Source organism: Folsomia candida, unplaced genomic scaffold (genome assembly GCF_002217175.1).
Source record: "Folsomia candida strain VU population unplaced genomic scaffold, ASM221717v1 Fcan01_Sc044, whole genome shotgun sequence".
In the NCBI taxonomy this organism is placed as follows: Eukaryota; Metazoa; Arthropoda; class Collembola; order Entomobryomorpha; family Isotomidae; genus Folsomia; species Folsomia candida.
The window spans coordinates 509,040-532,967 of record NW_019091236.1 but is presented as its reverse complement, the minus strand read 5'-3'; the positions used below and the strand labels follow the sequence as shown (position 1 = coordinate 532,967).

Below are 23,928 nucleotides of genomic sequence, written 5' to 3'. Positions count from 1 at the left end.
ACGTACATATTTGTTTGTTTAAAGGAAAAAGAATTGGTGGATTAAACCGTGTCAAAGTTTTATAGACTAAACCAACCAGTGATGAGTTGACATCTCAAATGTGTGTGCATCCATGTACCTGACGCGTGTGATGACAATGACACATTTATTTTAACTTCAAGTTATGCCAGTCGAATTTCAAATCGCAACGGGGAAGGTTGTCATTTCAAATTATTTTGTCACTTCAAATTAAAAATGTTGAAGTTTTTCATCTTCTCAGCCCTGACTTTTAGCCTTTGTCTGGCTACCCCGTTGGTGGTGAGGAAATGAAAATTTCTCATTTTCTTTACAGCATTTGAGATTTATTAATTTCAGGTGGAAGAAAGATCAGAACCTGTTGTCACGAGTGAGCCACCAAACGGTAATAAAACTCGGGGGATTACAGGACATTGGGGGGGGGGGGCAGATTCATGAGATTTGTTAGCCTCGTTTTATTAACTTGGCCACTTAAATTTGTTACACAGCTTGCGAAATTATTTTCGTAAAATATCTAAATGCATAATGTCATGGCTTTTGAATTTTATAAAATCCGAATTTTATTTTCGATTGAATTTGGAGTTACATACATACATATTCGTATCGAGAGCAACGGTGGTGATGCGAAATTTACGAAGTATTGAGTTGTGAAAAGACTGTATGCATTTTAAGTGAAAAAATTCGCATCCATCACATGCGACATTTACATATGTACGAAGATTTCGTTAGTCAACCTTATTAATCTTTATTATTACTTACTTACATAGGTACATAAATAGATTAGTCGATATTGTTTCTAAATATATAGACACGACACTTGGACAAGAAATTCAGTTTGATGGGGAGGACGATTATCCGGATTTCAAGTACCCAACGACCCCCTCTCCGGGTGAAGGGGGCCCCACCATCCCGCCAAATTTGGAACCAGACGATGAAAATGATGGCGGCCTTAAAGTTGTCAATGGGCCGATAATTACGGGAAATCAGTCGTGTCGTGAGTGATTGATTTTCTGTGTCGTTTTTATGAAGTGAAAAATAACGGAGTTGCATATGTATTTACGCCAAAATAATCAATCTCCTTCACTCAAACAAGAATTAAAATTGTGGGTCGGTTTTTTTGCACGGAATGCGAAAATTAACATTTTTGCATGTAAAATACCAAACATAAATGCACACATATGTATGTAAATATATGAACTGTGGGCATTCATTCGATGAATACCTACAAATTTTCGCAAAATATTTACCTTCGCAAATTTGCAGTTTTTGAGAAATCCGTCTTGTGAACCTTTTTTGCGAAAGGGAAAATGTGATACTTCACGAGTTTTACGAAATTGACGTGAATACCCAAATGCGACCCAAATTAAGGGCCCGTATTGTGGGGGGACCCTGGTCAACACGAGATACGTTGTCACTGCAAGTAAATATGTACGCAATTATGGAACGTGCATATATTACGTGGTCAAAAAATTCCGATTTTTTATAACACTATTTCCCTATTCCAATTCCAATTCATCTTAAGCCGAACACGAGTTAGAAGGGCGGCCCAAAGCAATCTACCTATTTTTTGATGATATAATGTATGGACGATTCCAAATTTGAGTTTAAATTGTCATCGAATTATACATATTAACGACTACGAATTTGTTAATTATCTAGGTCATTGTGTTGATGGCTTCAAAGCGGAGAAAATCCAGGTTTGGTTGAATGAGGAAGATTTCCGAGTGGAGGATGAAACCTTAACGGGCACGTTGCGGATTGACGTTGAGGAAATTATCATGCATGCGGAATATGACAGAAATAAGATTAAAAACGATATCGCTGTAAGTTTTGGTACAATTTATTTAGAATTTTTAAATCAGCATTTCTTCTGACTTATGATTTCTTGATCCGAATTGTTTGACGTGTTTGAGTTTTTTTAACATCCTATGATTTTTTGATTTTATTGGCCCAAATTTTGACACGTGTTTGAGTTTTTTTAACATATTTACATACACCTGGTTTTTTTATTTAATTATATATTTTTTTAAGTTTTCGAAATTTTTAATAATTTAAAATGATTTCTATATATTCTTCCTTTAGTTGCTGAAACTTTCCCAACCTGTCGACATTGTGAACACGATTAGACCAGTCTGCCTTCCGGCCGATAGTTCGGAAAGTTATGATAATGAAAAGGCAATCGTTGCGGGATGGGGTAAGGAATACGTTGTACATATTTACACTCTTAAAAAACGGGTACCCTTTTGAAAAATAAATGCACACTAAATCGACTAACGTAAACTTGATTTAAGCCCAAGGTTTGCTCAGAATTTGGTATAATTTATTTAATATGTGCATATTTAATTCAGAATGCATTTAATTTTTAAAGGCTTGACACTTTTTTAAGAGTTTTTAAATAAATTATTTTGATTCATTTTACTTAAATACTTTACATGCTTTGTGTGCCATTTTTAATAATTAGGTGCAACCGAACAGGGTGGGAGTGTGTCTTCTACCCTGCAAAAAGTAGTGGTGCCCATCATTCCGAATAAAGTTTGCAACTGGAGGACGCTATATTTAGGACAAATTACAGACACCCAGATCTGCGCGGGGGAGCTAAGTTCTGGCGGAAAGGATAGTTGTCAGGTATGGAATAAATATAAATAAATGGATAATTAAAATTCTGCAATTTTTGTATGCAGCGAAAGTCTGATTAATTTGAATGCAGGGCGATTCGGGCGGGCCTCTAGTCGTGAACAGGGGAGAAAATGGACAGAAGTTGTTGGTTGGAGTGGTCTCATTCGGATTTGGTGAGAACATATTTATTTATGTATAAGGGGTGGTTCAGAAGTTTCTAAATATTACTTAATCTGGTAAACTCCAAGGGAAATGCATTTTATTATTATCAATCGTAGAGTCATATAAAGGGTGTTAATAAAGTCCGATCCCATGAATTTTTTGGAGCGCGGTTGTTACAAATTCAGCTGGAACTTTTGAACCAGTGAAGTTATTTATTTCAAATTTTTACCATGGGAGGAACAACTAAACGTGTAAGTCATGAGCATCTTAGAGTTAAGATACAAACATTGCATCAGCAGGGGTTTAAACCTGCAGAAATTGTGCAAAAATTGGGCTGCAGCCGCAGAACTGTTTGGAAATGGAAGAACAAAAATTTTGTCCACGACAAAAAGCGACCCGGGCGACCCAGAAAGGTGTCACCTACCACAAAGAGAATGATTAAAAACAGACTTTACAAGAAAACCGGTAGTTCATTACGTAATTGTGCAAGGGAGTTAAATGACTCAAAACGCTATAAAGAGAAGAAGAAGCAAATTAACTATGTGACCGTGCAAAAATTTGTGAAGTCTACGAGGTGGGGTCACACAGCTTACAAACTAACCAAAAAACCTCTCATGTCACAAAAAAATATCGATGACCGTCTGAAATTTGGAGAACTCCTTCAGAAAAGTGGCCATTTGAGTGAAAAAAGACTTGGTGAAGAATTGCGCAGTCACATCCTTTGGACTGACGAATCTATTATTGAGCTATATCCAAAATTGAACCAACAAAATGTTCGTTACAGGACAGAAAACAAATCGGATGTACCATCAAGAGCAGTCCCAAAATTCGGGCTTAAAGTTATGGTAGCGGGTGGATTTTGTGCACGTGGCGTGACTCCTCTACATATCATACCAAAAGGCCAAACAGTCAATGCAAAGTATTATATGGAAAAAATATTACCTATCTATTTCGATAGCATGGGGAACAAGGAAATATTTCCGAATGAAAGAAAAATAGTTTTCATGCAGGATGGTGCTACAGCCCATACAGCAAAAGCGAGTTTGAGTCTCATCAAGACGCAAGTTTCAACGGTCTGGAGCAAGGGGGTGTGGCCCGGAAACAGCCCAGATTTGAATCCCCTGGAGAACCTGTGGTCCATACTTAAGGAAAATGTATACAAAGAACCACAACCCCGGACGAGGGAAGAGCTAGTAAAAAAAGTTCAAGATGTATGGAATTCGATTCCCACAGACACATTGGAAAAATTAGCACAGAGCCTTAAACAAAGAGTTGAGGGCATGGTTAAAGTAAATGGTAACAAGACCAAATACTAAGGTAAATATGTCGAACATTTTTTGTAAGTATCACGGGTAGTTTTTTTTATACTAGCCTTCACTTTTTTATAGGAAAAATGGGATCGGACTTTATTAACACCCTTTACTAATACTGCATGGTAAATATTATTTCAATACTGGATTTCTAAAAGTGTTCATATACTTATTTGAGATTAATTTTTTTCATTCTTCATATCATACCTGTTCAAAAAATTTAATTTTCATTCAAACTCATTCATCCCGATTTCTGACTTACGATGTTCCTTCACAATCAGTCATTTTCGTTCAAATTCATTTTATTTAACTTCATCTGACTTCATTTCTCATTTTGCTCTTTGTATTAAGCACAAGGTGAAAAATGAAAGAAGTTAAGGCGCGTTTATGCTTCACGGCATCTCTTCCAAATCCGATTTTTTGATTAGCTGAGCGAAATTGTCACTACTAAATATTTACAATTACAAATTTTAAATAATCAAAAAATCGGATTTGGAGACGATGACGTGAAACATATACGCCACTTTATAGATCCTTTTATTCATAGTCATTCATCTGATATGACGGAATTATTCAGTCATTTTCATTCAAATGACAGGAAATTCATTTTCATTCACTATACTTCATAATCAAGATCAGTGAAATGAATTAAAGTGAACAGGTGCGCTTCAAATTAGTCGTAAGGCTCAGCAATTTTTTTGCAATTATCAAAGGCCCGTTTTTATTTGCATTCTATACGAATTTTTTGACATATGCGATTGTTCACGATTTTCTCATCCAAACGTACGAGATATTTTGACCGAAGGGGTATCCCGCCGTCAAATATTTTCAAAAATTATTTAATTTGCATTAGTTTAGTTTCTTTGAATTTGAATTTGAAGAAGATGTCATTTAAATGCTATACTTTTATCATAACAAATTTGGGAATTTATGGAATTAGTTACTAATTTCTTCACTTGTAAATATTTAGGATGTGCACGTCCATTCGCACCTGGAGTTTACACCCGCGTTTCAAAATATCCAGAATGGATCGTGGAAAACAGTGTGGACGCGGATTATTGCTCGTCATAATTTAATTTCATGTTTTCGTTTCAAAGAAATAAAATATTTATTACATACACGAGATAATGGCGTAAGTTCTATTGCTCGCTTAAATACCGTAATTACGAATATATTAATTCCACAATTACTTACAATTAGTTTGTAACTTTATTTAATTAAATGCAGCGTTTTAAATTGTACCACCCGGTTTGATTTTTACCATCACAGTGGTAAAAAGTGGTAAAAAGTGGTAAAATGGTAAAAAGTGGTAAAAACTCATGATTGGCCAATTTACTGTGTGGGAAAGTCAAATTAAATGATATTTTTAATAATATCTTAAATACTTTGTAGTATTTAATATTTCTCATCTTCATTACATTCTTCTCTTATTTAATTAAACCATACTACTATTATAGGGCTAAATTTTTCTGACCATCAGCAATGTATGTTTGTTGTTAGGGATTTTTACGCAACACTTTTGAATTTTTATGTTAATGTCCCTGCGCGTCAGCCGTCAATTGACAGAGAAGCAGAGGTGGGCAAGATATTACATAAGATATCAGATAAAGATAAAGATAAAGATATCTTTATCTATATCTTATCTTACACTATGTATTGTATCTTATCTTCTACTTTTATCTCCTCCTAAAATCTCCAAAATCTTTATCTTTATCTTTATCTTTCCCTACCGTCAGCTGAAGATCAAATTTCTGTCTCACTCTTCTCCAAGCGAAAACGACTATGGAGAAGAGAAGGGAAAATAAAAATCATCTGCTCGTTACAACTTTTATACAGTTCGTTGTTAGTTTTTGCTAGCCTAAATCTGGTTGTCAAAATAAATTACTTAATTAATCAACATGTCATCTCCTGATGAAGGTCATGCAGATGACACTTTGCCATACATATTGCGTAGTTTTTTCACTGTTGATCAGCAAGAAGGTGAAAAGGTAACTGCTAAGTGCAAAACATGTTCAAGAAAAGTTAAGGGCAATACTAAATCGACTGGAAATTTTCTGGATCACATAAAGGTTAGCTAATTTTGACTTAGTTGGACAAAATATTTTGAGTTTTAGTATCTAAATAGTTTTGATTTTTCGTCGCAGAGTTATCACAAGGACCAAGTTGATCAATACAACAAAGAACGTAAGGTTGATGACAAGCGAAGGAGGGAGCAAAGGAAGCGGTGTGGGGGGAACGACCAGCCTGCAATTGATTCGATTTTACCTAAAAAGCCTCGAACAAACATGTCAAACTCTGAACGGCTTCAATTAAAATTTGTCGTCAAAGGACTACATCCTTATTCCATTGTAGAGGAATCTGGGTACCGTGATCTTATCACAGGTATGCAAAATTATTAGTGCATTCACACTCACTTAGACCGTCCAGTCATAATAATAAGTAATTAAAGTCATCTTATTTGTCAAATGTTGAATTTTGCAGGTGCTAGTCAAGGGGACTGGATGCCATTGAGCCGAAGGACACTTGGACGAAGATGTAATGATCAATACGTAGATATGAAGAAGGCGATGACCGAAAAATATACAAGAGTGGCTTATTTTGGTATTACTGCCAACATTTGGACATGCAAAGGCAAAAGCAGATCTTTTCTAGGTTCCACACTGCACTGGGTAAGCTTTGTAAAGAACTAAACAGAAACACAATTCTTAAAAGGCTAGTCGTCTCACGAAATCTACTGTCTCAATTCACAGATAGACCAACATACATTGAAAAGACATTCTGACGTTCTGGCATGTCGTCGTTTCAGGGGTTCTCATACATTCGATACGATCGCCAAATTGATTAACGAAATCGTTGACGAATATAAAATCCCTATGGAAAAAATCGTGAAAGCTACAACTGATAACGGTTCGAACTTTGTAAAAGCTTTTAGAATGTACTGTCGTCCTGCCAATGATGACGGCGAAAGTGGAGAGGAACTAGAAGAGGGACAGGATCCTGATGATGACTTGTTAGAAGATATCGATGAAGATGTCGAATTTTTGACATTGGCTGAAGTTCCACCACAACCAGAGCCTACTATATGCATACTCCCACTGCTACATCGATGCAGGAGTCATACGCTTAACTTGGTGTGCTCCTGCGATGTGGTCTTAAACCGAAAAAACAAACTTCAACGTTCAGCTTTCTCTAAGTGTCAAGCTCTTTGGAATGCCGTATCTCGATCCACAATTAAAGCTGAACAAGTCCATTCAATATGTGGGAAGGGGCTTATTACTCCAGTCCCAACACGGTGGAACTCATTGTATGATTCAATTATTAGGCTTCTTGAGTTTGAAGATAAGCTCACTCAAATATTCATTGCCGCAGGTAAAATAATGTACATACTGACTAGATTTAGATCATCTGGGCCATATACAAGTTTGTCTTTTCATAGGGTCGCCCGTTGTTACGCGGAATGAAATTGATTTCCTAATAGAATACGTGGAATGTACAAAGCCTGTTTGCGTAGCCTTGGATAGACTTCAAGGAGAAAATGGGAGTGGACAAAATTATGGAACCTTCTATGGCGAAGTTATTCCGACTTTGCTTTCCGTAGTCGCCCAGCTTGAGAAAATATCCCAAAAGAAACCTAACCTTTGCGATGGACTCCCCAATATACTTCTCATACAAATTAAAAATCGTTTCCAAGCATTTTTGGAGTGTTCAATGGATGTAAAGGATGCCATGATTGCGACAATTTCACACCCGTACCATAAATTGCGCTGGTTGGAAAATAATGCAGCTAAACTCTCAGAGATGACAGGCGTTTTCAAGACAACAGTTCTGAGTGTTGCCTTGTCAAGTAATAGAAACTCGATACCAACTTTGAGTACCGTATCAGTCATGCCAACTGCCAACAAATCACCAGATGACGACTTCTTTGGTTATTCTCCTGTTCAATCACCTACTGGAAAAACTATTGAAGACCTGGTAGAATCTCAATGTAACGATTATCTAGCTTCAACTGAGACGGATTTTGCAATGTTACACTGATTTCCTTTCGTCAAGTCAACTTTCGTGAAATTTAACACTCCACTACCGTCGTCAGGTCCAGTGGAAAGAATCTTCAATTTCGGCACCATGATCCTCGACCCCAAACGGAAATGTCTTACCGACCACAATTTTGAGCGCTCAATGCTATTAAAATTAAATGACTGGATTTAATCCAAAGGATAGATTATCTTTATCTTTTGACTATCTGAGATAAATTGAAATAAAAAATCTTTATCTTTTGACTTATCTGATCTCGCTGATTTGCACTATCTGTATCTACCATTTTTATCTAGTTTAATGACTAATTTATATTTATCTACCATCTTTATCTACAGCTAAGTTTATCTTGCCCAAGTCTGCAGAGAAGAAAGTTTACATCATCTTAATACTGTGATAGTGATTATTACAATTTGTGACTTTTGTACTGCACATACGCTGGAAGCACAGGGAAATGTGCCTACATATGTACATACATATATGTACGTACATAACTGGTATTTATTTCGACTATTGTGAATACCGACGGCTACTTAAATATGCATATTTATTTTAAGGTTGTTTATAGTATCTGGCAATAATAAAATAATTAGTTTTTGTAAATTTGAGGAAACTTTATATGGTAGAACCTGTCTCACAATACCCCAAATAGGTTTATAAGGTATAAATTATACCACTTTATACCACTCTACAAGGTTTTTGTTAGGTGGTAAATACCGGTAAATACTAGTTTCTACCAGTGGTAAATACCACTTGGTAAATACCACTTTAAACACTGATTAAATGTAGAAATATAGAACGAATGCAGAGAATTGAAGCGGAGATAAGTTATTCGCAATAAATTGTAATAATTACATATGCATTATACTTTGGAAAAAGCTAAGCAACCAGCGCGTACATTAGTGTTACTATCAGAATTAAGACTCACAACTTCTTCATGCATATGTATGTACATATTCGAGCACATTCTACCATTTTAGTGCCTCCCTAAATCTATAAATCAGCATTATCTTCCAAGTCGCCATAGTATGTACTAGTGCACAGTGAGTTATTTCGCAAAAAATGCGAATCAATTATTTCAAGGTTTAAAATGGATCCTTGTGGGTGGGGGAGCATAAAAAGTAAAACGTTTGTTACTAAAAGTTATAGTTCATCTGTCACAATCCGGGGACAATTTGCCACCGGGAGGTGACATGCATATATTAAAATGCCCATATATCGTTACCTAGCATTGTCAAAGCAACATATCTGTGCACAAACTCTAATCCATTCGCGGTGTTGGCATTGTTACAACGGTATGTTGAGTTAACACCGCGACGGTGTGTAACATAATTGCCACCACGTTGTGTCAATTTGACACCAAACCGGTAGAGTCATATATAGACACCGGTTTGGTGTCAATTCGGTGTCGTTTTTTCTGTGAGTGTACCAGATTTCGAAGTGCGTGTGAACGTTATTTTAACTCGAAAGGAAAAAATAATGTTGAATAGCTGTAAGTAGTAAATAAATGATATTGTAAATCTAAAGCCAGTTAAATTAGGTGCCCGTGTCTTCGATTAATATATGAGCGTGTGTGAAAAGGGTACCTGCATTACTAAAAACATGGCAACCGTGACCGTTCCGCGCGTCATTAAAGTCGTCACCACGTGACGAAATGTTATTTTAACACGGAAATTTTGTCACATCATTGGGCTGGTATTAAAAACTGCGTCTAATGTATGTAGTAGTTATGCTGGGAGCTCAAGGCACCAAAAAGGTTTCCCTCGTTAGCTTTTGAGAACGTTATCAAATCACACGTTAGGCATGGTACAGAACAGATAGGATTGGGGTAAAACTGTCTTCGAACAAGACTACTTTCATGGTACCTAAATGCCGTGTAAGGGGATATCATTAAGTTTTCGCACTTCAACTTCCATGTAACAGATGCGACCAGACTGGCAAAGATGACTTAAGGTCGTGCAGACTTTTCTGTGTTGTTATATCCATGCCTCGTTAGTTGATTAAACAGTCAGGCAGCCACACATGCATAGTACTTTCCATTACATGCGGGTACAAATCTGCTGAGTTATGTGAATGAGTGATAAGCCCAATGGTATGTAGATAGATAACGTCACCCACAACTACATACGTGGTTGATTACAAGTAGTGTTCTCAAGGTTGGACCGATATCTTTGTCGGTGTGCCTAGCCGACAAAGATATCGGTCCAACCTTGAGAACAATAATTACAAGTCAGAACGCAGTCATTGATTCGCTGAAATATTTAACGGCGATTAGATTTACTATTGGTATTGAGTCACTGATAAACCCTTCATATAGATATATGCATACTTTCACAAAAGCTGATTTTCAACGAGTAGTACATAATTATAAGTAAGTTTAATACCCAGTGGAAATATTTGATATTTTTTTAGCAATCTTTTTCAAAATTACAAGAAATTGCTGTTCACAAATTGTGTAATACCCCGCGGTGTTGATTATGTTGGGAAAAGTTTGAAGTCTCGATATAAAATTCCGACTGAGGTGTATTTGTTACTAGATAGGATCACCTGAAGAATACGTGTTAATCAATTCAATTTTAAAATTTAAGTTTCCAGGTTTGTTATCAACATCATGTACGTTTGTAAAATTGTTTGTCAAAATTCATAGAATAAGTAAGCTACACCGTTACCCTTTCAGATGGTAGAGTCACGTGCTCCCCGAGATTTGGGGGACTTTCTGAACTGCACGATTTGTTTGGATGAGCCAGCCTCGCCAATCCACAGCTGCGCCAATGGTCACATAATTTGCGGCATTTGTGTCGAAAAAGTAAAAAAGTGTGGCCTGTGTCAGGCGGATTTGAAGATGTCTGACCTTGCGGAACGACTTTCTCGACAGGTTTGTTTGCCATTACTTAAAGTTCTTACCTTATCAACGTAAACTTGCGTAACTAACTGATTTTTGACGGCAAAGTTTGACTTCAAATTGACATGTGGGAACGAAAATGAGGGTTGCAAAGAAATCGTAGCTGCTGCTGAGATGAAAACACATCTCAAAAATTGTTATTACCGGTACGCTAATAAGCAAATACATACATATTTAGAATTAATGATGTTATTGAATTTTAAACTTGTGTAATCTTAATGGAATTTTACTATTTATCACTAAGCGAAATAATTTGCACCGAGTTTAAAAATGAAGTCTGTGGGAAAGCTGAGGTCGCCATGTCCGATTACGCCAAGCATTTACAAGATCGCCACAAGTGTATCGGGGGCACCAGAAATTTCACGTTGATGTTGACGGATGGGAATATTGTCCGTAAGTAAATAAATGTCGCGTATCTTTTAATTTGAAGAGATAAGAGGCGGTTAGGGTTGGTCATCCGATCCGATTTGATGGGATTACCCGAGATAAACCGCAAATTTATCTGTAATATGTGTAACAAGGATTCGATCCGGAGCAGACCCGATTATCCGAGATTATTCGACCATTTGCTATAACCACAGGATCCGATCCGATCTATTTTGTACTAAATCGTCGGATAAAAAATCCGATCAAACCCAACGGATCGGATTCGCCAACGCTCCGAAAATTAATTTTAATTACTAACCTTTCCCTGCTCAGACGAAGCTGGAGCATTATTTCCAATCGGAATTCTTGAAAAGGATGGGAAAGTGTTTCTGCAACTCAGCCATATTGGTGAAGATGCTTCAGTTTACTTTTGGATGACCGTGTTGGGTAGTAAGGAAACCGCGGAGGAATACATGTTTGACTTTGAACACACGAAGGCGGGAAGAAGAAGGTGAACAAGGCGGTCTCGCTCCGATTTTGAAGAAACCACGATAATTATGGAACCTTAGATAAATAAATGTGTACATAATTAATAACTGGATTCAGATTTTTAATTAATTAATTAATTAATTAATTAATGGATTCAAATCAGGATTTTTCATAACGCCAAACGAACTTATGATGGAATCCGTATGCGAAATTTGCATTTTTGTTCTTCCCACAAAAAAATTTTACGATAAAAATGCAACTTCTTTCTCACCGATTCCGCCATAACTTCGTTGAAATTTAGCATTATTAAAAATCCTGTGCTTAATTAATTACCTAAGGCGACATGCATGATTATCGTGGGTACGTCAAAATCGGAGCAAGACCCATGGCGCCATTACCTTCATAAGTAACCGTTATTTTGTTTATGAATCGAAATGACGTAATGATTTCAAATCATCAGGCCCCGTTCTAGACAATTTGGCGCCCTAGGCAAAGCTTTAATGGCGCCCCCATGGCCCTACGTACTCGCATCGTCAGAGCTTGCAAGCACTTTTACTATTGCATAGGAAAAATTTTCGTGGGACGGAAAATTTCTCGCTCTATGAGTTCAAAGCGTTCCGTTCGTATTCCGTACGTAAAGGCCAAAGTACGTATTTTGTATTTCGTATTTCTGTCTCCGTTCCATGGAGATTTTTACTCCGCAATACGTCAAACAATATAACCGTACACAAATTGCAATGTGCATTCATTTGCACAAATCAGCAATTTTTCAATAAATTCAATTACAAATTTTTAATCCTGACGAAAATAAATGAATATTGCTATGGCACAGAAACCACGTAAAGATTTCTCACTTGCTTAGTAAAAATTAAAATCATACCACCAACGGAGAGATGTAAGGTGGTTATCCCGGATTTTGACGGGACAATTGTAAAAATATGCATGCTTAGAAATAAGCGGACGCATACATAAAGTACATAAGTTTAGATAATTTTCGTTTTCTATTTAGAATGCGCGTGTTTTCGAATGTGGTGGAACTTTTTAATAAATTTGCAGCCAAAATGTGGATTTTCGAATCGAATTTAAACACTATTTCAAAAATTAAGCACATTGTTTGCTCATTACCTGAGATTATAAAAATTCATTTTTAAATACTTTTAAACTTTAAGACTTTCATGCTACGAGAATTTTTTAATCGGCAAAGATGCAAAACGTTATTTTTTTTACATTACATTTACGTTCTCTTTAAATAAAGCTTTATAATTTCAGGAAATCCTAATTTTGCAGATCTGGTTAAATTCGAAAAGTGATACCATTGAATATCTGTAATCCAGATTTTGGATGAAAATGTACACAAATTCCTTTCCGGGCATTAAAGCCAACGTAAAAGTACGAGCCAGTTTATTTCTGACTGTGAATAATTTAAAATTGGTCTAGTCAAAATCGGAGGTAACCATCTCACACTTGTACATTGTAAATAAGTGTAACGAAGAATTTGCCGTATGCAGAAATTAAACTGGGAGTATTTTCAAACACAAATTTGTGAACAATGAGCGTACTCACATCAACCTTCGCATATCTCGCATATCTCGCAAATTGAGCATAGCAACATAACTTGCGAAGTCTTGCGAGATATGCGAGATTTCGCAAAAATTTTGCTGGAAAACCATGGGATTTTTTTCGCAAGTTAACCCAGCAGTTGGGCATGTACTTATTTCGCAAAATTATTTCGCAAACTCATCCTCACCATCTTCAGTAAGGGAAGTTACAGAAATCCATGGAAACAATGCCAAAACTACTATTTTTCACTAGATTTGCGAAATTAGAGATATTTGCGAAGTCGTATTTTGCGAATCCCCTCACAACAGAAATATTTCGATCTTCATAAGTTTGCAAAATGAGTTGCGCTGCGAAATAAAAAGTTGTCGTGAGTACGCCCAATACTTACAAATAAAGTTTTTTTTTCACTTATTTCAGAAGAGTTAAGCCTCTTAAATGCCCTCTTCCAGGACAAATTCTGACATTTCAAAACCCGTTTTTATCTAGTGTATACGGGCGCCTGCCGGCGCCCCCCAGCAAGTTGGCGCCCTAGGCGGTTGCCTAGCTCGCCTATACCTAAAACGGGGCCTGCAAATCATAAACGTAAACATTTCACAGGTCGTAGCCACGTGGTCAATTCCAGTTGTTGCATTTCATGACCGACCAAAATACATGGAACATTCAGCATTCTACGTCATCATTCCGGCCAAAATGGCAAAAGAATTTGGTACTCCGGTCCAAGAAGAGGGCGAATCTAAGCTTCGTCTTGAAACTACGTACCGAATTGTGTAGAAAATTTACCTGGTCGTAAATAATATGTAATATTCGGTAAGTCGTTGTTTGCATAGATTTTTTAAACTGGGATAACACGTGAATTAAAATTTTAGATTTGTATGTGACCTTTTATCATTTTGTGAAAGTGAATACTTAAAGGATTTCAAGTTTTATATTTAAATCTGTCTGATTTTGCATTTAGGTCGACAAAGGATAAAGAGATTTTTTAAATTTTAATCGCCGAAACTTAATTGAAAAGTTTTGTACGGTTTACTTACCGACTTTAAATATTTGAATATACATACATACATACTTAATAAAATAAATATGTATTCATAAACTATGCACCATAATACGAAAAATGCAGTGAGTATTTATTTTCGAGTTCGCATTAATAGCAACATTGGCAAAAAGTTTGACCCCAAATAGTTTCAACCATCACACAAACTGTCCCAAGAAACACTGGTTGTATCTACATACATACATACTTGAACTGCATCGTTCCAAAATTGTAACCTTATCTGACAAGGAACACTCACGACCTGTCGTTTGAGTCCAGAGTACCCAGCATGTTTTTAGAATCTACTCGGACCCCAGATGAAGGATTCATTCTTATTTCCGTGTAAAAGTCATATTTGGCGCCTTGGCATGACGCCTAACTTAAAAATTTTGATTTGATTGAATTTTCGACCTATTTCAAACCCCCATAACTTTCGCAGTTTATGTCGGATTTTCAAAGTTATGTGCTTAAAATGATCATAAAAGTCGAAAATTTTGAGAACAAAATAAAAATCAAAAACTTTTAATTTTTGAAATATTTTTAGCATTTTTTCGACGAACTCCCATTTCTAAGAAAATTACGAAATTTTGCGAAAAGTTGAAAGCGATAATTTTGGAAAAAAAATTATGGGATAAGAAAGTTGAACTACTTGTCATGACCTTTGCCAAAAATTTTGAAAATCCGTCCAGGATTTCAAAAGTTATGGCGGTTTCAAAAATAAAACATTCAAATTTGTCGAATTTGGCGCCAAATATGAGTTTTACACGGAAATATGAATTAATCCTTCATCTGGGGTCCTAGTAGATTCTAAAAAACATAATGGGTACCCTGGACTCAAACGACAGGTCGTGAGTATCCCTTGTGAGGGTTACACTTCCCACCATCGCATTGTAAGAAAAAAGTAAAATGCATTCGTGAAGTCGTAATAGGAAATTCCATACCACAAGTGGATTTCCACAGACGTCTGCGTTACATACATATTTATGTAACACAGTATGTATGTAATCACAAATGTCTGTAACATACCGTCGTACTAATTCTATAAAGACCGAAGTTCAGTCGATAGTTAATTTTAAAAAGACCGAAGTGCAGTCGATTATTAATTTTAAAAAGACCGAATTACACAAAAAAATTCTAAAAAGACCTAAGTGCAAGCATGTATTTACTTATGGCTATATCTTGCCAAAACGATTCTTCACATATAGCGCGATTTAGCAATAAGTAAATACATACATGCACTTAGGTCTTTTTAGAATTTTTTTTTCTTTAGTTCGGTCTTTTTAAAATTAATCATCGACTGCACTTCGGTCTTTATTGAATTAGTACGACGATGCGTGATTATGACAATGTGGAAATGCAGGTAAAGTGCAATCAGATTTCGCTAATTGGAATTCTGCAGTAATGTAAGCATACATAATCCCCTGATGGGAATGTTTCAGTTAAAAATGTAACGTTGTTTAGTACCTGATCCTATAAACTGTGAAAAGTAAAAATTTGTACATACCTAACCTAAGCTAAGGCAAATATATTCATCTCTTGCGCAGTTTCTTCAGATGACTTATGTACATATTACCGCGCTGTAGTAATTTCATCCTACCCAAAAAATTCCCATGCATTTTTAAATGCCGTTGTCAGGATTGAAGTAAAGATAAGGCTGCACAGCATTTAAATTCCTTGTAGCGAATAGATTTACATACAGAATTGTATGTATGGTTGGCGACCCTCGTAAAGCAACAATTTGGTTACTTACGAGGGTCGTCTAATGGTTAGTACGGGCTGAAATACAAATCAGGACACGTGTTAGCGCCAACTTAGAACATACTTAGGAAAGGCCGATTCATTGAGGGTATTCATTTCGAGTTCGCATCGTTAGCAACGTTCGCAAAAAAATAAAGTTCGCAAGTTCGCAAAAAAATTTGGCTTGTAAATCAATTTGCGAACTTGCCCATCTCCAAGGCTAGTATTTAGTTCGCAAAATATTTTTTTTACAAATACGGACAATTTTGCAATGGGAAGTCCATAAATCTCTATTAGTTACCAAAGTTTTGCCCTTTAAAATTTTTGAAATTTCATACATCAAATTTTTGCGAACTGTCATTTGCGAAGTGTCTTCATTTCGTTGCTTCGCAAAATTCGCAATTTCGAAAAAATTATGTTGCGATGCGAACACGCGAACTCGTAATGAATACCCTCATTGTATATATCTTTGAGAAAATATCTAATTTTTAATTAATATTAACAAACCGAAATATTTACATATGATCACCGCTACGGGTAGTACAATTTTCCACCTCAGTATTGCAACACCCTCGTCCACGAATTAATCTTAGATCTATTACAAATTAAAGTTTTGCGTCGTAATTTATGTAAACTGCATAAAACCACTAAAATAGTATTATTATTGGCTAGTACTTCATTACCAGTTCCAAACTAAACATCTTTTCATAATTTTCATCAATAAATAATCCTGACTTTCCGTAGTTTCCAAACCTGACTGGAAACATATCCCAAAAAATATCCCAATTCATGCGTTTGTTAAAGTTTGAGGTCTACATAAAATGCCCGAAATTATAGCTAAATATCAACCCTCCTCATTAAACGGATACGTGGAATTTAAAATTCCCAACATTTCACACCCCTCCTTCGGCAAGGCGACGATTTCTGGGCGCTTTCCTCGCATCCAGCCGCGCTTCTCTCGTCCCGAAGTTGATCCCAAAATCATTTCCGGTCTCACCACCAAGTTCGCCGAATTAGTTGCGGAATGCGGAATTGGGACGGATTCCTTCGAGCGGGTCGACGTCCCGACGACCATTGCGGGCGCCATACAGTTCACGCTTTATTGGAACCCCACCATCACCTGGGACTCGAAAGGGTTCACTTTCTACGTCTGGTTCCTTATTTTCGGCTACTTTTTTGACGATGCCTTGGAAGATGGCTGGTTTGCGGGGAGGCTGAACGTGAAAACGGTGCAGTACGTGCATGAAACGTATGATAAGATCATACGGATGCAGGCGGTGGAAGAGGAATTACCCGGATTCGAAGAATTGCCAGCCTTCCATGGGATTTGCAAGGTTTATGCGAAAATAAATTGTACATAAAGTTTAAAGGGCCGAATAATCACAAAATCAAATCAGAGGATTAAATAATTATGTTTTTTCTTGGGACCATTCATGCAATTGCAAATTCTGCGACATTTTACTACGCATGTCTTAGAAACAGGGAGGGATTATTTTCTCGAATTTGCCAGGTTGTAAGGAGGATGAATACCATTATTGGTTCGCCCCCGGACTAAAGGTAACCTTTCGGAAATCTAGAATTTTTGCATATCTATGTTGATTTAGATTGTAAACAACAAGTTTTCTCATGCATTTGATTGGAAAAGGTTTAGCCTTTTTTTTAGTGAATTTACACTAAGTTTGGCCAGCCGAATTGACAAAATATTCGCCATCATGCATACAAAAGGTAATATTTCAATTTTAGGTATTGCGGAGAATGGTTGCTGCCGGTGTGGACTTTGTGGGGGACGACTATGTCGAATATATTGAACCTTTTGCTTCCGCGTTCCAAGCTTGCTTCCTGAATGACGATTGGTTTACCTGTTGCAGAGTGGATAAAAGGTTGGATATTATAAATTTTAGAACAATTATGCACCTTAAATTGTCATAAAAACACTTAGGTTCAGCCTCGGAACGTACAGAGCTTGGCGTCAAGGAAACGCTGGTTGCGACGTGTGCCTAGAATGCCAGATGTTCGTTTGTGGGATCCGCGTTTCGCAAAACGTGAGACGACATCCGGTCTTCAAGAGAATTATAACCATCGCGTTAACCAACGTGGCCTGGGTAATCAAAAAGCCCTAATTTGTAAACCGTTTGTATGCTTGCAAATGAAAACCACAAGGCGACACGGCCACGCGGTCAGGACATGTCAAAATTATGTCGATTTTTGAAATCCCTGTCTACAACTCCGTCTAAAACGGTGGAAACAAAAAATTCGACATCCTTTGCCGTTTATCTTAACCCCGTGACGCCGTGACCTTTTGACCCACAATCGTCATTCACGAATGTGTTCATTATCGTGGATTAAGATACTGATAAGGTTATCGTGGGTAAAAATGTATCAACGGACGGACATGACATTTCCATAAAGAAATTTCACTTCGCTTCATTCCTCAATAATTATAATTCTATGCAATAATTAAATTTATTAAATTCATTAAGATTGTAAATTTAAGGTTAACGACATTTTCGGCGCGGGCAAGGACTTCTCGTCGGCGGGGAACCATCCAGATAATGAGATCGTGTTTCGTGTCGTGGAGAAGGGTGAGTCCATCCAGGACGTCGTCGACAACATGTGTCTCCTCATCGAGGAAGAGTTGCACGATCTGATTTACATGAAACAAACTTTAGTCGACATTTTTGGCGAGGATGAAAGCATCCGTTGTTTCCTGGAAATGGTCGATGTTCAGATCGATGGTCAACTTATGGTGTATATGGAGAACACCCGGTACAAGTGTAATCGGGGGTATGTCCGAATTTTCAGGGATGCTGATGAAAAAGGGAAGATTGAAACAGTGCCTTCGGGCTAGAATCATGATATACTTAAAAATTGTTAATGCGTTTTCTTTAAAATCACCAATTCTGTATGTTTAATCACATTTATTAATAGTTTCCATATCAATTTTGGAAATACTAGCATAATAAATACACACTTTATTCTATTCTCATAACTAGAATGGGGAACATCAAATGGAGAATCTGCTTGTAGGTTGAGACTACAAATATTGTTGTAAGTTTGACTTTTATAATTATAATTAGACCAAAATCTAATCATTTATGCCAAATTAAAAGAACCGTCAAATTTTTATCGACGGTGGCGTCGGAGGGGAACCCGACAATTTTTTCCGGCGTCGGCAGCCAGGACGTGTGCTTAACCTCTGACTTGTAGGCCATAACATATTGTAGATGATACATACATAAATACATAGCATGAATTATCTTAATTAATATTCTTACTTCTACCAAACAAGCACTGTACTTGTAACTTGGCCACTGGCCAACATATTTTCTCTTTCGCATCAACTGCTTTCGAAGAGAAAGTAAGCCATACCATACCCTTTGATAGATTTTAATTTCTACGACTAAAATTTTGGTAATAGATATTAATATACATAGATATCAAGTAAATATAAAATATTGCTTGAAGATTTCCACCCAATGAAATTCTCCGTACGGGTTCTGTTGACCAATTCCCCACAAGAGTTTCTACTTTTCTCGTAATGTTTACCCTTGCAGGCGTCTCGACATGCGGCCAGCTCCCCAGAAGCTGGATAATACCTGCGACGTGCCATTTTCCAAATATCTGCGGCGTCACTGATATCCCTTTGGTGACGAGCCTCCATCCTGATTGTCCCTTCAAGATAGAACGCTCCGATTTGAAAAATGTCAGCCACAGGTAGTGTTTCTCAAAGTAACGAAGTTCTTTGTTTATTTCGCTTTCTGTTAAAACTAGGACCGTTCGACCGCATTTAACGAGAGCAAGCTCAAGATCCCACTGGTTGCTAATCAATATTGTGTCTGTCCTTTCAAGATCTGGGTATGGCATGTGCCATGGATCAACCAAATCCAATAATTTCAGAACGTCCACCGCATCCGGAGAAATGATTTTATCTTCCGATTTTAATTCGATTTTCGAGTTCAATTTGTCGTCTAGTACTGAGGATGAGATAAAGTTGCTACTTGCCAGACCCGATTTGTCTAATATGTTGACTTCCAACGAATATGGAAGCAATACGAACTCTTGGTTTGTGTCAAATTTTCGGATAGATATATTTCGTAAGGCTTCTAAAGTCAAATGCGAATTGTTAAATAAGTATTTCAGATTTTTGTCGAAATGAAAATCAAATTGGAACGCAAGAATATAGCCTACAAAGTCTTGAAAGTATTCACTGACAATGGAACATCAAATACTGTCGCATCTCGATTTCCTTAGGAATACCCTTAATCGACAGATAATTTAGTGAAACTAAAACTTTGTCATAGAACATGCGGTGCAAAATCACTTTTTCGCGAAATATTTGGCGAGAGCTGCACGAAAACCTGCCATTTTCCCAATGCTTTTAACATAGTCCCCAACCTTTCGGCTGATGAAATGAACTTTATGGAATATTGAAAAATTATACAGGTACCTGTTCGCGTAATTTCAGCCCAATGACGAATATGCAAAACGGTGATGCAAACATTTGCCAATTTTTTACAAATTGCGAAAATCGCAAAAATTTCGCAAATTTGAATGCTTCGTTCCTTTAATTGCAACAAAATTTGCTAGTTTGATTAATGTAAAATACAATTTTCTTATTGAAAAAAATTTACAAAAATTTAAGTTCGCAATTTTCAGTTTTTCATTATCATTTTATAGAAACTAGAAAATTATCATTTACATACGTATGTACCAATGGAGGAAAGCTAATTTGTTGAACAACTGATAAATCACGCTACACATTGCAATTTTTTGCAACTTGCAAAAATAAATAGCGCAAATAATTTCAAAAAATACTTTAAAGTAGAGTAGCATTGGTTATTTTAACTAATTTTCATGAAGAATTGCGAACTTCAATTTTTGCCAACATTTGCCAATTTTTTGCAATAAGAAAAATGTAATTTATATTGGCCAAACTTTGTAAATTTTTCATTTAAAGGAACGAAGAATTCAAATTTGCGAAATTATTCCGATTTTCGCAATTTGGAAAAATGTTTGCATCACCTTTTTGCATATTCGTGATCGGGCTGAAATTACGCGGACTGGTACATATATAGTTTTTCAATATTCTATAAAGTTCATTTCATCAGTCGAAAGGCTGGGGGTATGTTAAAAGCATTGGGAAAATGGCAGGTTTTTATGCACCTCTCACCAAATATTTCGCGAAAACGGGATTTTGCACCGCATGTTCTATGACAAAGTTTTAGTTTCACTAAATTATCTGTCGATTAAGGGTATTCCGAAGGAAATCGAGATGTGACAGTAGTTGAGGTTCCCTTGTCAATATCAATCATACAAGTTACACAATATCACCTGACTTTTTTAAAGCTTCTTCACACAAGGTAAATATTTCTGTCAATTATTAAATATTTTTCCACGAATAGATACACATATACATATGTTTCGATACTTTTTATTTAATAAATTTACCAGGTTGTCTAAGCAAACATGTAAGTTTCAGACGCGAACGGAGCAAAACAAGTTTGACCCAGCATAACGTAACGTATACTCTCACCTTTTGGTAAGTTACCTTAATAATTCCACTCATTAAAGTGCGACATTCAACAAGGAAAATTGTGCATCCCGCCGAAAGCAGGGTTACCACGGAGATTAGACTTGCGTCCAAATCTGAAAGTGTAATCATCCCCGTGTCCACGATTTCCGGGAATTGCTCCACTTTCATTACACCCCGGTAAAAATAGGAATATCTGAATTTGAACAAGTCATCCCAAAAGTTGTGAATCCCCGCCTCCCTCATGTAACTAACAAGTTTGGCGTAATCTTCCTGCCCTTGCATACGGAATACGTTGAATATTGGTATTTTTGATAAGCGGTCAACCGTATAACACTTCCTTGCCGGGAATGCAGTCTCCATGAGCAACTTATACCCAGTATATTGAGATTCAACTATCGCGTATTTTTCGTGTAGGTTTATCTCTGCCAAGTTTCTGCCCGTTAAGGCTTTAAAGATCAATTGATTTCGGATCGTTTTAAAGTTCTTAATCCCTATAAATTTCAAGTCCTCTTCATAATTTGCATAGAAAAAACCTTCAATCAGAGACTCATTATAATCTGACAACCCCAGGGATGGTGGTAACCACTGTTTAATTTCGACAGCACTGGTTTTTAAATCTTGCGGATAGTTGAGTTTATATCCGTTATCTAGTAAGCCGGCCAGACTCCTGAAAAGCGGTCGTTTCATCGGAGCCACTAATCGAGACGTGATATAATTTTCGTACGATAGCAGCAAAAAGATGAAAACGATGGATACCAAAGTAATTATGAAATGCCGTTTATTCGGCGCTGGCTGACGAACTAGCTCTCTAATCAATACCGACAAATTTGACATGTATCCATGCCCCGTCAACTTATAAACGTTTTGCCTTGCAACTATGACTAAACTGGAGAAAGATATCGTGGCCAGGATAGAGAACCAAGTCCATGCATCAAAGGGAAAAACCCAAACCTCAATTTTGGACAGATTACCTCGTCTTACATACTCTCCCGCACAGTAAAATATATCCCCAGTCCCGATAGTAGAAAGGAAAATTCCTGGAATTGCAGAAAGTGTTTCTCGCGGATTAAGATATACATTCCCACCTTGGAGGTTACCACCTGGCTGGGAATTATAATGTAAAGCCTTCGAGAAGTTGTAGTGGTTGGCAACATTTTGAACTAGAATGATATGTGTAGGGCAAAACTTAGACATGTAGTTTGTCGTACGTTTTCCCAGACTGTCAACACCCTCCGTTCACGGGGATATTAGGCAACCTGTTAGGTCGTTGGTAGTCAACAGTTGCCATTCTATTACACGTACCCCTACATTATCCAGATCCCAGTAAGGTTCTAGCTGGGGGAGAGGTTGAAAGTCTTCTACGGGTAATAATGGTACCCGACATAAGGCACAGTACACATAGAGGTCATAAAGTGTCGACTGGATTGGCCCGTCTGGTAGGAAGGTGACATGTAACAAGAATACCTTTGCGGGATATTGGTATAACGTGACCGGCTCAGAAAGCAAGTTCGGCTGCTGTGCTCGATATATTAAAATGTACGACGTCGTCGGTCGCATAGTTATCGGGTAGTCGATTAAATAATCGGTAAAAAACGTTTCCAAGGGGAGGCCCTCCATTCCCATAATTAGTACGACGGAACACGGCCCCTCTTTTAAAAGTGCGTCGCGATCGTAGAATTGTTCATGCCTACTCGTATGCCAACTGAAGAAAACCGTGTAGCGAGAAGATACCATGGTACGATCTAGATACTCGGAATGGATAATTTTTTCTATGAAGTCGATCGCATGGATGTTAAATTTTTCATGGGGATGTCCTGGGTTGGGGAGGAAAAAGGTGTAATGCCTTGTACAATTTGTGAATACATCGATTCCCCTGGTGGTGACGAGAAGGGAAAGAAATAATATATTTACTGGGAAACATATTCCATTTGAGTAATACATGCTTCCAGGTTCGTGTCAATGATGTGACAAAATTCGTCTGGGGGAACTATTTCGAGAACAAAATTATCGATTGATTTCAATTTCGTTGTGTAAGATATTTATTTTTATATAAGGCGCATTTACAATGCAAGTCTTTTACGTGTACAACTCAGATCTGGTTGGGACCAATTTTATTTTGTTCAGCACAAAAAATAAGCATACCCGTATTTTTTGATTTTCCTAATGCGCTAAT

General features: G+C 37.0%; 4 protein-coding genes across 9 annotated transcripts; all 4 read left to right on the top strand.

Moving 5' to 3' along the window:
* The first annotated feature begins 147 nt into the window (after positions 1-147).
* On the top strand, positions 148-5,231 carry LOC110861700 (trypsin-1). 3 transcript variants are annotated; one of them, XM_022110823.2, is made up of 8 exons: positions 148-297; positions 355-400; positions 824-1,009; positions 1,675-1,838; positions 2,098-2,209; positions 2,477-2,640; positions 2,723-2,804; positions 5,074-5,231. In XM_022110823.2, exons 1-8 carry the CDS (start codon positions 235-237, stop codon positions 5,172-5,174), a joined length of 918 nt encoding a protein of 305 aa, XP_021966515.1. In that variant the 5' UTR covers positions 148-234; the 3' UTR covers positions 5,175-5,231. The 3 variants fall into 3 exon arrangements, with proteins under 3 accessions (XP_021966515.1, XP_035700779.1, XP_021966516.1); XM_035844886.1 differs by lacking the exon at positions 5,074-5,231 and adding an exon at positions 2,910-2,954; XM_022110824.2 differs by having other exon boundaries at positions 172-294.
* Positions 5,232-6,039: 808 nt separating this feature from the next.
* On the top strand, positions 6,040-8,381 carry LOC118433200. Its single transcript, XM_035844885.1, has 4 exons — positions 6,040-6,485; positions 6,585-6,772; positions 6,854-7,472; positions 7,540-8,381. Exons 1-4 carry the CDS (start codon positions 6,389-6,391, stop codon positions 8,136-8,138), a joined length of 1,503 nt encoding a protein of 500 aa, XP_035700778.1. The 5' UTR covers positions 6,040-6,388; the 3' UTR covers positions 8,139-8,381.
* A 749-nt stretch (positions 8,382-9,130) lies between these two features.
* Positions 9,131-14,558, top strand: LOC118433201 (probable E3 ubiquitin-protein ligase sinah). Of its 3 annotated transcripts, XM_035844889.1 has the most exons (7): positions 9,131-10,730; positions 10,813-11,010; positions 11,086-11,183; positions 11,282-11,430; positions 11,737-11,914; positions 13,870-14,259; positions 14,408-14,558. In XM_035844889.1, exons 2-6 carry the CDS (start codon positions 10,813-10,815, stop codon positions 13,982-13,984), a joined length of 738 nt encoding a protein of 245 aa, XP_035700782.1. In that variant the 5' UTR covers positions 9,131-10,730; the 3' UTR covers positions 13,985-14,259; positions 14,408-14,558. The 3 variants fall into 3 exon arrangements, with proteins under 3 accessions (XP_035700782.1, XP_035700784.1, XP_035700783.1); XM_035844891.1 differs by having other exon boundaries at positions 9,131-11,010; positions 14,050-14,259; XM_035844890.1 differs by having other exon boundaries at positions 9,131-11,010; positions 12,353-14,259.
* A 1,774-nt stretch (positions 14,559-16,332) lies between these two features.
* On the top strand, positions 16,333-20,536 carry LOC118433206 ((3S,6E)-nerolidol synthase-like). Of its 2 annotated transcripts, XM_035844899.1 has the most exons (7): positions 16,333-17,779; positions 17,966-18,102; positions 18,162-18,324; positions 18,717-18,804; positions 19,216-19,270; positions 19,777-19,936; positions 19,994-20,536. In XM_035844899.1, exons 2-6 carry the CDS (start codon positions 17,978-17,980, stop codon positions 19,856-19,858), a joined length of 513 nt encoding a protein of 170 aa, XP_035700792.1. In that variant the 5' UTR covers positions 16,333-17,779; positions 17,966-17,977; the 3' UTR covers positions 19,859-19,936; positions 19,994-20,536. The 2 variants fall into 2 exon arrangements, with proteins under 2 accessions (XP_035700792.1, XP_035700791.1); XM_035844898.1 differs by having other exon boundaries at positions 18,717-19,270.
* Positions 20,537-23,928: the final 3,392 nt, after the last annotated feature.